Source organism: Prionailurus bengalensis, chromosome A1, assembly GCF_016509475.1.
Source record: "Prionailurus bengalensis isolate Pbe53 chromosome A1, Fcat_Pben_1.1_paternal_pri, whole genome shotgun sequence".
In the NCBI taxonomy this organism is placed as follows: Eukaryota; Metazoa; Chordata; class Mammalia; order Carnivora; family Felidae; genus Prionailurus; species Prionailurus bengalensis.
The window spans coordinates 88410561-88425830 of NC_057343.1; the positions used below are offsets into that span (position 1 = coordinate 88410561).

Sequence of the window (15270 nt, forward strand, 5' to 3'; positions counted from 1 at the left end):
CAGTCAACAGGAACTGTCCCTGAGAACACCCAGATACTATCTCGCCAGTCAAAGTCATTATGTCATCTATTTAAAATATGTTCAGAGAACCGAAGGAAATCATTTCTCATAGAATAAAGTAATGTTTGAGGAAAATGTCTCACCAAGTAGAGAATATCAATAACAAGTTATATTTCTAAAACTAAATAGAAATTCTGTATTTGAAAAGAATAACTGAAATGGAAAGTCACTGGAGGGATTTAGCATCTGCTTTGAGCACACAGAAGGAAGAATTAGCACAGTTGAACATAGGTCTCTTGAAATTATCCAGCGTGAGGAGCAGAAAGAAATAAGAATGAAGAAAAATGAACAGAGCCTTAGATGCCCATTGGGCAATATATGCACATGGGGGATATTTATAGGGAGAGGGCAAGAGGAAGAGACACCGAGATGTTTAAGAAAAAAAATGATCAAAAATCTCTAAAATTAACATCCAAGAAGTTCAACAAACTCCAAGCAAGACAAACTAATGGAGAGCCACACGGAGAGATTATATCAAAATTGTCAAGAGCCAAAAACAAAAAGAATCTTGAAAGCAGAAAGAGAAAAGCCAGTTGTCACATACAAGGACTCCTACTAAGAGTGACAGCATATTTCCCTTCAGAAACCATAGAGGTCAGAAGTTAATGGGTGATGTGTTTAAACTTCTCAGTGAAAAAAAAAACTATCAACCAAGAACTTAATCTCTGACAAAACCATCCCTAAGAGTGAAGGAGAAATTAATACATTCCCAGTCAAACAAACACAGGATTTTGTTGCATTATAACTACCCTGCAAGAAATGGTAAATAGGCATTTCAGGTTTAGATGAAAAAACACTGACAGTAACTTAAAATCATATGTAAAAATAAAGGACAAGAGTAAATATATTTACCAGTAAAGGACACTGGTAAATATAAAAGCCAGTATTTTTAGTTTTTAACTATTCCTTTTTCCCAGATGACTTAAAATGCAAATGCATGAGCAATAATTATAAAACCATAAAGTTAACTGACTAAATTTGGTATATGAAAACATAATTTATGATGATAACAACATAAAGTTGTCCTTTGTGTGTGCACACAGAGCTGTAAAGAAGCAATTTCTTATTTAAACTAAGATGGTATAATTTTAAACTTGATTATTATAAAGTTAAGATGTTAACTGTCAAAACCACTAAGAGTAGACAGTAGACACTAAGAAAAAACTAGACAGGTAGGTAGGTAGGTAGGAAGGTATATAGACAGACAAAAGAGTAAATATTGTACATAAATATATATAATATATATAAAGTCATGTTAAATTAAATATAGTAAATATATATACTTAGTTCTGAGTACAGAAAAAGAAGTGAGAAGGAAATGAAAATAGAAAAAAATAAGTTAAATGTAAAAACCAGTAATAGAGAAAATAAGGAGCAAAAAAGATATGACATATTAAAAGAGAAAAATACAGGGTGCTTGGGTGGCTCAGTCGGTTGAGCATCCAGCTTTGGCTCAGGTCATGATCTCATGGCGCATGAGTTAAAGCCCTGCATCAAGCTCTGTGCTGACAGCTCAGAGCCTGGAGTCTGCTTCAAATTCTGTGTCCCCCTCTCTCTCTGCCCCTCCCCTGTTCACACTCTGTCTCTCCTTCTCTCTCAAAAATAAAGAAACATTTTTTAAAAATTTTAAAGAGAGAAAAATAGTAGAAGGCCTTCCTTGTAAATATTAATTTAACTGTTAATAGATTTAATTCCCCAACTAAAAGGTGGAGATTGGCAAAACAGATTAAAAAAATATATGCTGTCTACAAGAGACTCACTTTAGATCCAAAGACACAAATAGGGTTTTTTTGAAACAAATAATTTTAAAGTGAAGATATGCTCCTTACAAAGAGCAACCAGACAAGATGGTTTTTATGTTGTCAGGCTGAACAGACTTAAAGGCAAACCATTACAAAACACTATATATTGGTTGAATAATGTATTGATTAAGGACATCATAAGTTGATAAAAGGGTCAACTCATCAAGAAGATCTGACAACTATGAACATAAGCACAACTCACAGGAGAGACCAAACTACACGAAGTGAAAACCAACTGATTAAAGAGAGAAACAGACAGTCGTACAATAATAGTTGGATAATTCAATGCCCCACTTTCAGTAATGGACATACAGCCAGACAGGAGCTCACTAAATAAACAGCAGTGCACACCAGCAGACCCAGCTGAGTCTACAGAACTCTTCACCCAACCACAACAGGAAACACACTTCACTAAAGCACAGAGCATGGGAGAGGCCATAAAACAAGTCTCAATAAATGTAAAAAGATTGAAATAATACAAACAGTCTTTTCCAACCACAGTGGAGTGAAGCTAGAAATCAATAATAGAAGGAAAACTGGAAAATTCACAAGCCTGTCAAAATGAAACAATGCACTCTTAAAAAATTATAAGGAAAATTAGAAAATATTTTTAGATAGATGGAAATGAAAACACAACACCTCAGGACTACTAAGGTGCACTGAAAGTAGTACTGATAGTTGTATATTATAGGTCTATGTCAAAACAGATGAGCACAAATCAATAACTTAACTTCGCACTTTAAGAAACTATGGAGCACCTGAGTGGATCAGTTGGTTGAGTGTCTGACTCTTGATTTCAGCTTCAGTCATGATCTCAGGAACATGGGATTGAGCCCCACGTCCAGCTCCACACTGAGTGTGGAACCTGCTTAAGATTCTCTTTCTTTCCCTCTGCCCATCCCCCCTCACATGCACACACATTCTCTCTCTAAAAAACCATAAAACTATAAAAAAAACTATAAACTATAAAATTATAAAGCTTAAAACTATAAAACTATAACAAACCTATAAAGAGTAAGCAAAACCCCAAGTTAGAAGAAGGAAGGAAATAAAGACTGGAGTGGAGACAAATGAAATAGAGAATAAAAAAGCAATAGAAAGAACAAAGGACATTTTTAAAAATTCACAAAATTGACAAACCTTTAGTTAGACTGACCCAGAAAGTTTGAAGTCTCAAATTATTAAAACAGAAATAAATGTGGGGACATCAGTACAGATCTTAGAGAATTAAAAGCATGGTAAGAGAATACCATGAACAACTGTATGCCAACAAATTGGACAACCCAGACAAAATGGGCAAACTCACAGAAATACACAAATTATCAAAACTGACCCCAGAAGAAATAGAAAACCTGAACAGACCTACAAAAAGTAAAGAGGTTCAATCAATAATCAACAACAAAATGAAAGGCATCTAGACTGTAAATAAAGAAGTAAAACTATCTGTACATGCAGGTGACACCTTTTTGTATCTAAAAAAAATATCCTTAGGGGCGCCTGGGTAGCTCAGTCAGTTGAGCGTCTGACTCTGGCTCAGGTCATGATCTCATGGTCCATGAGTTCGAGCCCCGTGTCGGGCTCTGTGCTGACAGCTCAGAGCCTGGAGCCTGCTTCATATTCTGTGTCTCCTTCTCTCTCTGCCCCTTCCCTGCTCATGCTCTGTCTCTCTCTGTCTCTCAAAAATGAATAAACATTAAAAATTTTTTTTAAATATCCTTAGGAATCCATGAAAGAATTAATAGGTGAATAAACCAGTTCAGCAAGGTTGTAGGACTCAAGGCCAATATACAAAAGTTAGTTCTGTTTCTGTGTATTAGCAACAAACCATCTGAAAGTGAAATTAAGAAAACAATTCCATTTAAAGAAGCATCAAGAAAAATGAATGCATGGCAACAAACTCCACAAGTCTTTTACACTGAAAACTATAGATCGGAAGATTCAACAAACTCCACAAGTCTTTTACACTGAAAACTATAAAATTTTGGAAAAAAAATTAAAAAGCTTGAAAAATAGACAGGTAGCCTGTATTTATGGATCAGAAGATAAATGTTGTTAAAACAGCAATACTCAAATTGATCTACACATTCAGTACTATAATAATCAAAATACCAGCTGCCATTTTTGCAAAATTTGAAAGCTGATCTTAAAATTCAAGTGGAAATGCAGGGACCTCAAATACTCAAAAAAATCTTAAAAAAGAAAAATGAACAAAGTTGGAGGACTCACACTTGCCAATTTCAAAACCCACCACAAAGCTACAGTGATCTAAACTGTGGTACTGACATAGAACAGACAGTTCTATGTATCAATAGAACAGAATTGAGAATCCAGAAGTAAATCCCAACATTGACAGTCAGATGATTTTTTTTAGTGTTTATTTTTGTGAGAAAGAGGGAAAGAGAGAGCACGCATGCACACGTAGTGGAGGAAAGGCAGAGAGAGGGAGACAAAGGATCTAAAGTGGGCTCCACACTGTCAGCACAGAGCCTGATGTGGGGCTCAAACGCATGAGCTGTGAGATAATGACCTGAGCCCAAGTCCAATGCTCAACCAACTGAGCCACCCAGATGCCCCAATATCAACTGATATTTGACAAATGTACCAAGAAAACTCACTGGGGGAAACGTCTGTTCAACATACAGTGCTGGAATAACTGAATCCCCACATGCAGAGAATGAAGCTGGATCCCTATATCACACCATATAGAAAAACTAACTCAAAATGAATCAAAGACCTAAATGTAAGAGCAAAAACTAGACAACTCTTAGAAGAAAACAGGTGTCAACTGGTGTGACCTTGGATCAGGCACTGGTTTCTTAGGACACCAAACATACAAGCAACAAAAGAGGGTACATTGTATTTCATCACAATTAAAAAACTTTTGTGCATCAAAGGACACTCTCAACAAAGTGAATGGCAGAAAATATTTGAAAATATTTTATCTGATAAGGATATAGTATCCAGAATATGTAAGGAACTCTTACAATGCAACAATAAAAAGATAACAGAATTTAAAAATAAGGCAGAAGACCTGAATAGACATTTCTCCAAAGAAGACATGCACATGACCAACATGTACATAAAAAGATGCTCAACATCATGCATCATCTGGAAAATTCAAAACAAGACCACAATGAGATACCTCCTCATGCCCACTAGTGTGGCTAGAAGCAAAAAACAAATATATAAAACAAAAATAATGAGCACTGGCAAGGATGTGGAGAAAGACCTTTGCACACTGTTGGTGGGAATGTAAAAGGGGGCAGCCACTGTGGAGAATGGTCCTCCAGGGAGTTAAGCATAAAATTACTTATGACCAAGCAACCCCAAGAGAACTGAAAATATATGTTCACCCATGTAAGAATGTTCTAGCAGCACTGTTGGTAACAGCCAAACACTGGGATCAACCATGATATGCATTAGCTGATAAAAAGATAGACGAAATGTGGGACGCAATCCACATGGTGGAAATGTTACTGGCCATAAGAGAATTAAACACTGATGGTACAGCATGGATGGACCTTGGAAACATGGTGCTCGATGGAAAGAGCCAGACTTAAGAGTCTACATGCTGTATGACTCCATTTAAATAAAGTGTCCACAACAGGCAAACCCACAGAGGCAGAAAGTGGATTCGTGAGTCCATGGGGGAGGGTAAACACAGGGTGATGGTGGGTTTAGCATGTCACGGCATTATGACAATGTTCTAGAACTAGGTGGTGGTGCGGTCCATCACACAACCTTGTGAATGTACTAAAACCACAGAATTGTATGCTGTACAAGGGTAGACTTTATGGCATTTTACTCAATTACCTGGCACCAGTTCCTGTTCAGCCTCCTATCCCAAGCCTCAACACACCACCAGCTGCCTTCCAGAACTTTCCGGGCACCCTGACGTACACTCACTCCCTGAGCGCCACCCGCCTGATACACTTGGGCTCATCCTCCAGGACCTGATGCCAGGACCCTCCTGCCTGGACCTCAGCCCCACCAAGCAAGCTGTTGTCCCCTCTCTTCCCTACCTCGCCCCCAGAACCTTGGTTCAGAGGCCAGATTTCACAGTGTCTGGACGGGAGGCCTGTGCTTCTCACAGAGCACCAGGGATGGTCTTATGGACAGAGTCTCTCAGCAAAGTCTTAGAAGCTCTGTTACTACTTCGCAGAAAACGAAACTGAGTCACAGGTGGCAGGATCAAATGACCACAAATGGGGGGCCTAGGACAGCAGGCTTTGTTCTTTCCCACGTCTGGAGGCCAGGAGACAGGTGAAGGTGCCATAGGGCCGCACTCCCTTGGAAGGTTCCAGGAGGGTCCCTCCTGCCTCTCCCAGCTGCCAGGGCCCCAGGCATTCTGGGCTCATGGCTGTGGCCATATCCCCAGTCTCTGCCTCTGTCTCCATGTGGCCATCTCAAATCCCCCTCCCTCATCTCATAAGGACCCACCCTGATCCAGGATGCTCTCACCTCAAGATCCACCTCAACCTTGATCACCTCTGCAAAGACCCCATGTCCACATTAGGCCACGTTCTGAGGTCTGGGGGCACAGGTGAGTTTCAGGGACACACAACACTGACAAGTTGCCCCAGTCACCCAGCAGAGGTTAGATCTGACCCTATCTACACTCTGATCCCTGCACTGCTTGCCTTGAACAGGGTGTCCAATCTCAGCGTGCAGTCACCCCGTGGGACAGGGCAGTCCCAGCACACACACAGGCCAGCCACGTAACCACTGGCCCACCTCCTCCACCCTCGACATCCCACTGCTGAGGCAGTAGGGCCAGGGGCACATTTTTCCAGGCTATCTGCAGGGGGGTGTGGCCATCAGAGTGTTTGAAACCACAGCAGACAAAAAAGGAATAAAAAAACACCCCTTGCATGTTCTTCCCACCTTGAATGTGATGGCCAGAGCTGTGGAAGCCATCTTGTGACCATGAGGCAACAAGCATTAGAAAGATCCTTATCTTGTGTTCAGGAAGGCAGAGAATTAGAGACAGACAGAAACTGTGTCCCCGGGATGTCCCTGTGATAGACTGTTAGAAGTGGTCCCTGATAAGCCAAGCCTCCCTGCGTCCACACCCCTCAACGGTGGGGTCTACTTCTCCCCCACCTTGAAACCAGACTGGCCTTATGCCTGTCTTTCCACCATACAAGGTGACGGAGGTCATACTCTGACCACAGACATTAACGAGCCCTGTAGCTCTGCTATGCCCTGAGGGGAAGGAGCTGGCTCTCCACAGGGAGAAATGGGCCCTGGGGTGAGGCATCATGAGGAAAGAAAGGTATCCCAGACACAGGAGTGAGCCTCGCCAGCATCACAAGGAGAGAGAGGCTTGCTGTCCCAGACAGATGCATCCACTGAAACCACCGCTACTAGGACCTCAGATGCATGGATGAAGCCAGGCTGGATCTTCCTGTCCCAGCAGAAATGAACGGTCTCACTGAGCCCTGCCTGAGTTCCTAACCACAGAACCAACTGTCTCCAAAGTTTGGGGGTACTTCTTACATGGCACCAGATAACTGACTGATACAGGCCCTGACCAAGCTGCAGATCACTGCCCCAGTCCCCACCTATATACTTCCTCCAGGCCTGTTCCTAGGATACGGTCATACATCTGCCTCATCAACTGACCTGTCATGTCCAGGTGAAAGGAGACCTTCTCTCCCCTGGCCTCGCAGCTGTACTCCCCGGCGTCCACCTTCCCCGCCTGCTGCACCACCAGCCTCCTGCTGCAGCCCGTGGCCTCCATGCGCACTCTGGAGCTGGCACTCATCTTCTTCCCGCCCTTGTACCACGTCACCTCCGTCTTGTCCTGGGCCACCTCGCAGCTCAGCATGGCGCTGGCCCCCACCTTGGCCTGCACCTCACTGCATGCCGGCTGCCCCTTGGCAAACACGGCCGAGGGCTCTAAGGACAGGGAGGGACAGGTGGTCAGAGGTCCTAGTTAGGTGAGGTTTCCCAAGACCTGGAGCCAAGGCACAGACACGCTGTAGACTCCAGGCCACCTTGGGAATCCTTCATGTCAGGTGCTGCCAGTGGGACCCTCCTCAGGCACAGGGTGGGGCTTGTGCCCTAACCCCTCTAAGCAGCATGATGGGCACCCCGGCTGGTGCCTGGGGACAGATGGAGGGAGGCATGGGGGGCAGTGGCCAAGACCCTACTAAGAGCCAGGACTCAGGCAAAGCCAGATCCTGAGAATCCACCAAGATGCACCAATAGGTTCTAGAAAGAGCCAGAGCCTCGTCCATCAAGATCCCAATTTAACCTGCCGAGGTGGCTTCCGGCACCTTTTGGGTCTTGCCAGCCTCACTTTTTCATCCTCAAAAAGAGAAAAAGGGCTGCAAATTTCTTATCTTTTATTCTCCATACCCACACTCCTCTCTCATCTAAACATTAGTTCTGTGGGCACTTTCTTTCCCCAATTCCGGAAGCAACTGCACCCCCACAAGCATTCTTGGAAAAAAGGAAGGGCCGGGCAGCTTGGCCTCACAAGTGCTTGATGCAGCCGGACCTGCTTCCTACCCACCAAGTCCTGGAGGCTGCAGCTCACCACTGACACGCAGCTGGAAGTCCACGGAGTCCTCGCCCACACGGCATGTGTAGGTGCCCTCATCCTGCTTGGTGACCGAGGCTGCCACCAGCCGGTGCCACGTTCCCACGTCCTCCTGCAGGAAGCGCTGGCTGGAGCGGCTGAGCTCCGTGCCATCCTTGTACCAGCGCACACAAACCTGGGCCTCAGAAGTCTCACATTCAAAGTGGGCTGGGCCCCCGGCCACGGCATCCACCAAGCCACCAGCTGTGTCCTTGTGCAGAAAGGGAGTGAGCCCTGCAAGGGCACATGGGCAGGTCAGGGGGCCGGCAAAGCCCTGGCCACACATCCACCCACTCAGACAGCAGATGGAGACGCCCAGAGCTCCAGGGCCTCACTGACCAGGGTCCCATTCAGAGGCAGGACTGGCCTGGGATGCTGACCTCTAACCACTCACGCACCACCTGCTCTTAGGAAGACCCTCCCCACCCTCTCACAGGCTGTCCACCTCTCACACCATAGCGTCACTGGAACCAGTTTCCCAGCCTCCCGCTCCCCAAGATCAGCTAAGTCCCCCACCCTCCCACAAGGACAGAGGACAGGGGCTCCCACTGCCCAGACCCCCTAGAGCCTGCCCAGAGCTGGGAACATAATATGTGGCCGTGACTATGGTGATGGTGGGCAGGCGAGGACGTGGACACACACACACACAGAGGACATCACCTTGCACCAACAGCTGGTAGGCGATGCGGCCCCCACGGCTGACACACTCGTACAGGCCAGCATCATCTCGCACCACATCCCGCACCAGCAGTGCCCGCTGTCCGGCACTCGCCTGGACCTCGTATTTGGGGCCCAGGGGCAGCACGTGGCCGTCCTTCAGCCATGTCACCGCTGCAGCCTGGTCTGAGAGCTCTGCCAAGAGCTGTGCCTCCTCATGCAGCCGGGCCAGCACTTCCCTCACAGCTGCCACTGGACGCTTGGCGGCCAGCCCTGGGGCTGTGTGGGGCCACACAGGTGGACACAGGGGACGTAGACAGAGGGGTGGATGGGGGGGGGGAAGGGGAAGGGGGCAGAAGGGGAAGGAGCAGAGGGAGAGGGGGCAGAGGGAGGGGGTGGACAGATGGGGAGGGGACATAGGGGATGGACAAAGGGAGGGGACATTAGGGAGGGGACAGAGGAGGTGGACAGAGGGAGAGGGGGCAGAGGGGAGGGGGCAGAGGGAGGGGGTGGACAGAGGAGGCAGACAGAGGGGACGGATGGGGACAGGGAGGGGGAGGGGACAGTGGAGAGTGGACAGAGGAAATGGATATGGAGGGGGAGGGGACAGAGGAGGGGGACAGAGGAGATGGACAGGGATGGGGAGGGGGCAGAGGAGAGTGGACAGAGAAAGCGGACAGAGAGGATGTATGGGCAAGAGAATGAGACAGTAAAGAGTAGACACAGTGGGGGGTGGGGTATGGGAGAACAGACAGAAAAAAAGAGGAAGAGACAAGATTGCAGAGAGAGAGGGGAGCAGACAGATGCAGAAGTGAGGTCCTGCAGCTCCTCCTCCACTCACGCTGAGGCCGAGGCCGCCCCCAGCCCTGGGCAAGCTGCCTCACACCCCCTTCCTCTGTCCTGCCCACCGCATCCAGACCACCCAGAGCCCACCTGGTCCTAGGGAAGATGCCTGGGGGGTTCACAGCCACACGCCCCTCCCCTGCCTGCCACATCCAGGAGACTACCTGGGAGCCCACCCTGCCCCTAGGGAAGAGGCCTGGGGGGTCACAGCTGGAGTCCCCCTACCTCGGACCTCCATACGGATGCTGTTCTCAATTCCGTTGGCCACGAACTTGAGCTCAGCGCCATGCAGGCTGGCGGACACGGAGCGGATGGTGAGGGCATGCTGCGTGCCGTCGTGACGGATCACATACACACTGCTGGCCTTTAGGGCCTGGCCATCCAGGAACCACTCTCCAGCAGAGGCCAGAGTGAGGTCCACCGAGAAGGTCACCTCGCCACCCTCTACCGCCTCCACTGCCTTCAGAGGAGTCTTCACAGCCAGCTGGGGGGCTGCAGAGTGAGGGCCTTAGGAAGGGGCCGGCCTCTGCCCTCCTCTGCTCCCCCTCCAGAGCCTAAGTTCCCCCTCCCCCAGGAAGCCCTTGGGACAGGCTCCAGGAGCCTTCCTCACTTACCCAGGTGCACAGTCCCTGGAAACTCCAGGTAGGGGCTCTGGCCAAAGCTGTTCACAGCTGATACCCGGAACTGGAAGTCCCCCTCCTCAGCCACGCTGGCCACAGTCAGCTCACGTTCAGCCACCAACTCCGCCTCGTGGCACCGGCTCCAGGTGTAGGCACCAAGCCGCTTCTTTTCCACCAGATAACCGTCGATGGGGACAGGGCGGTCCCCATGGGGTGGTGGGGACCAGGCAAGGGTGACAGAACACTCTGTCCTTCCCTTTACCACAGGGGTCTCAGGGGCATGCAGGGGCGGCCTCCTAGGGGCTGGAGAGAGCACAGTCAATATCACTGACCGGCAGTTCCCTCCCAAAGCCCTGGGTCCAAGCTCAGCCCTTCAAGGTGTCACAGAACCCCACCCTGCTGGGGGAGCTACTTTCATGATCTGGGAATGGCCATGGCACAAGGGGACGCTGGGCCCAGGGAGGGCGTGGGCCTGCCACCCCTGTCCCAGCCCTGTGGCCATTTCTTTGGTTGCAGTGGGAAGAGTGCTCCGGCTTCAGGCCACTCAAACTGTGCACGTGGCCTGGGGACCAGGCTTATCCGTTTCTGCAGGTCTTAGGCTAACCAGTGACCAAAGCAGGTGCAGTGACCACTCTGAGGGTGCTCAGACCTGTGTGCAGGGACACATTCCTACCCCAACCAAGGGCTGACCAATGGGTGTGGGTGGGGGGAGGGAACCTACCACCCAATCTACAAATGGGATACCAAAGGTCACAGAAAGAGGACACGCCTACACCTGAAATCCCACACCCACCCCATGCCACCCACAACAATCCCTACCTTCTAATTTGGTTCATAGAGTGGGGAGGCCACCAGGACTGCTACCTCACAGTCACCTGGGGTGATCACGGTGAAGAAAGGCGCAAACAAACCAGGGGCCCTAGGAAACTGAAGCTATGACCCATTGGTTCAGTCCCCCAAAGCCTTCCGTGCAGCGGGCTGGAGAGCACAGCAGGGCCCCATGGACGAAGGAGGCAAAGGGCACTGTCCATCCAAGGGCACTCCCCAGGCCCTTACCAGACACGAAGAACTGGGTGGACGTCCGGCAGTCACCAGCAGTGAAGGTCACCTCGCCCACGTCCTCCAGGCTGCACTGGGAGATGGTCAGCGTGTGGCACATGCCTTCTGTGGTGATGGCCACGCGGCCCCCGGCCACCATCTCCTCCTGGTTCCTCAGCCAGTGGACAGGGCCCTCGCGCCTGGCCAGCTCCACACAAAACATGGCCGTGTCACCCACACGCACCGCGGTCTTCCTCGGGAGCTTCCGAATGAGGTTTCCTGTGGTGGTCAGGGTGAGAGGCTGGTCAGATAGGACCCCTGCCCCAGCCTCCTTCCAGCACACCTTCTGGGCCCCTGTCCACCCCTGCAAGACACCATCCCCCCACCCCCCACATGGCCCCACGCCCCCTGCATGATGCCCCCAGTGCCCCTGCAAGACACCTGCCCCCCCAGGACCCCTGTCCCCATCCCCCAGGACTCCTGCCCTGCCCCTTCCCATCCCTGCCCACTCCTTGCAAGGCCCCACCCTCCACATGACCCCTCCACCTGCATGGCCCCACCAGCCGCAGGACCCTTGCCCTCCCCCACGCGACCCCTGACCTCCCATAGGACCCCTGCCCTCACCCTCACATGACCCCTGCTCCCCCCATAGGACCCTACCCCCACCACCGCAGGACCCCTGCCCCATCCCGCATGACCTCTGCCCCCCCCAGGACCCCTTCCCTGCCCCTTCCGGCCCCTTCACCCCCCCCCCACAGGACCCCTGTCCGCATCCCGCAGGACCCCTGCCCAGCCCCTTCTGATCGCTGCCCACCTCCTGCAAGGCCTCACCACCAGCATGGCGCTGCCACCCGCAGGACCCCTACCCCCCCAACCCATGCTGCCACCCGCAGGACCCCTGCCCTCACCCCCACATGACCCCCTGCCCCCCCCCCCGTAGGACCCTACCCCTTTCCCGCCCGACCCCTCCCACCTTGCACCGCTAGCTCTGCCACCGTGCGGCTGCCCTCCGTGGTCTCGCAGATGTAGACGGCGTCGTCGTCGGCCGAGACGTTGCGCACCGTGAGCCTGCGCTCAGTGCCCGCCTCCTCGATGCCGTACTTGGCGCTGGCCCACAGACGCGTGTCCTCCTTGTACCACGCGGCCTCCGTGGACGGCAGCTGCACCTCGCACTGGAACGTGGCCGACTCCTTCTCCCGCACCTCCAGGTCCTGAAGTCGCCTCTTGAAGGGCACGGCGGGCTCTGCGGGGAGGAGGCGCGTGAGAGGTGCTGGGGCGGCGGGATGCTTGCAGAGGCGAGGCAGGGAAGAGAGCTCCGAGGAGACAGAGGAGGGGGGAGGGGGCAGATCGTGGGGATGGAGCAGCGGTGAGCTGCGGCGGAGGGCAGGAAGGGGGGCAGGTTAAGGGGTTCGGAGTGGGAGGCTGGAGCGTGGGGGGCGGGGGACCAGGGCAGGGTTGAGGGGGCTACGGGGCAGGGGGGAGTGGAGAGGCAGACGAGCAGCAGGGAAGTGTGTAGGGAGGTAGGGGGATGGAGGTGGGACAGGGGCGGGCGAGGGCACAGAACCTGAAGAGCCCCTTTCCCTTAAACATTAGGAGATGTCCTGAAGACAAAAAGGAGAACCGAGGCCCGCAGACAGCAGCCCAGCGCAAAGCTCGGGGGACTCACGCCCACGCCCACGCCCACGCAGCAGCCAGGCTGCGGGGCCAGCTCCAGATCACTGCAGTCTCTGATCACCGGCTGTGGGCCAGGCCCCGCTGCCCTGCGCATTTCCCCCTGTGCAGCCTCCCTCCCCAAGGAACCGGGCTGTTTCCTCCGCGTGGGCCATGGCCTGGGGCGCACACTGAAGGTCGGAGCGCCCTGAGATCCTACAGCGGGTCAGAAGTGGAGGTCAGTCTCTGCTCTTAGGAGCCTCGCCAACTTGCCCGCGGGACCTGATCACGTCGCCTACCAGGGCTTCCCTCCAGAACCCGGAGGGAGCCCCAGACCCCTCCAGGGATCCTCAACGGGAACCTGTGAACTGGCTCAACCCGGCTCGGCCCCAGCCCCAGCCCTTGCCTTTCTCCCCGACTCTGCCTGGGAGACCCCTTTGGCAACCTGTCACTGGGGTAGAGGGCCTGGTTCACCCCGACAGTGTCTCAGGAGGAGGGGTTGCTTAGGACAAAGCGCTTTGTTCACTCATGTGACTCTCACAAAGACAATGGGACAGGCCGAGGGTCATCCGTGTCACCCTCATTTCCTGGGCCCGAAGAGGCTAGAGCCGCCAACAGCTCTGCCTCAGGATTCCACCACGGATTCCATTCCAGGTGGGGGCGGGACTGGGGAGGCGCCTGCTTCTGGGCTCTGCGGGCCGCGACCTGGGCGGGACCGTGCACTCCCGGCCCCCGCGGGCGAGGCGCTCACCTCGTACGACGACTAGCACGGAGCTGTAGGTTTGGCCCACCAGGTTGGACGCCGTGCAGGTGTAGAGGCCCCGGTCCGACTGCTTGCAGAAGAGGATCTTGAGCACGAAGTTCTCCTGAGCGTCCTCGTACACCAGGTGTCGCCGGCCCTCCACCACCAGCTGGCCATCCTTCTTCCACACCGTCTCTGGCTTAGGCTCGCCCGTCACGTAGCAACTGAGGCGCGCGTGCTTGCCTTCAGTCACCGTGCAGGTGCGCGTGCCAGAGCCAGGTGGCGAGGCAGGGATGCCCTCGGCGCGCATCGCCTCCCGACGCCGCTGCAGGTGCGCCAGAAGCCCGGCAGTGGAGGCTCCCGGCGGGGCGGCGTCTGGGTCCGCGTCTACCGTGAGCGCGGCGTCGGCACTGGCGACGCCCAGCGGGTTCTCGGCGCGCACCGTGTATGTGCCTCCGTCGCGCGGCCGCGCGGACTGGATGCGCAGCGCGCTGGCCTCGCCGCTGGCCTCCACGCGCACCCGGGGGGCGTCGGGCGCGCCCAGGCGCCGGCCGTCCTTGGCCCAGCTCACGGCCATGGGCGGCGAGCCGCGCACGCGGCAGCGGAAGGTGGCCTCGGCGCCCTCGCGAACGCGGATGGACGTGGGCCGCAGCAGGAAGTGGGGCGCCTGCTCGGCGTAAGTGGCCTCGGCGTCCACCTGCAGGCCCACGGCCGCGAAGGCCTCGCCGATGGCATTGCGCGCGCGGCACACGTACTGCCCACTGTCGCCCAGGGCCAGGTCCAGGATGGTGAGGCGGTACAGGTCGCCGTCCTGGGCCAGCCGGAAGCGAGAGCCCGCCTCCACCGGCTGCTGGTCCTTCTCCCAGCTCACCTGCGGCGTAGGGTTGCCCACGATCTGGCAGCTCAGCGTGGCGTCCTTCCCCACCGACACCACAAAGGCCTTGGGCCGGGTCAGGAATCGGGGCGCCCCGCTGAATGAGTGATCCATGGTGGGGGGCGGGGGGCGGCAGGACGGACCTGAGAGCAGGTTGGGGGAAGGTCATAGTGGGGATGAGACGCAGGTGCTGTCTGAATCCTCCGCGGCTTCCCAACCAGTGTCCCTGAAGAACCCAGTCTAACCCAGGGTGGACACCTCCCGGCCTTATCTCCACCCCCCACCTCCACGCGCAGGTAGAACTACCAGAAGGCACAGTGGTGCAGAAAATCAGATTTACCCCTTTCTGGGCACCTGGAGTCTGGTGCACCCCTCGACGGGCTTTTCTAATGGGTGAG

General features: G+C 53.0%; 1 protein-coding gene across 39 annotated transcripts in view; it reads right to left on the reverse strand.

Moving 5' to 3' along the window:
- OBSCN (obscurin, cytoskeletal calmodulin and titin-interacting RhoGEF) overlaps positions 1 to 15270 on the reverse strand; it is a 165270-nt gene that overhangs the window by 144806 nt on the left and 5194 nt on the right. For 37 of the 39 annotated variants that reach the window (XM_043584471.1, XM_043584462.1, XM_043584420.1 and 34 more), the window contains exons 2-9: positions 14008 to 15015; positions 12580 to 12849; positions 11625 to 11885; positions 10563 to 10871; positions 10174 to 10440; positions 9109 to 9384; positions 8407 to 8682; positions 7488 to 7763 (exon numbers count right to left, since the gene is read on the reverse strand). In XM_043584471.1, coding sequence (XP_043440406.1) covers positions 7488 to 7763; positions 8407 to 8682; positions 9109 to 9384; positions 10174 to 10440; positions 10563 to 10871; positions 11625 to 11885; positions 12580 to 12849; positions 14008 to 14986 — 2914 coding nt within the window. In that variant the 5' untranslated portion in view covers positions 14987 to 15015. The remainder of the gene's footprint in view (positions 1 to 7487; positions 7764 to 8406; positions 8683 to 9108; positions 9385 to 10173; positions 10441 to 10562; positions 10872 to 11624; positions 11886 to 12579; positions 12850 to 14007; positions 15016 to 15270) is intronic. The other 2 variants (XM_043584288.1, XM_043584297.1) reach the window with 2 other exon arrangements.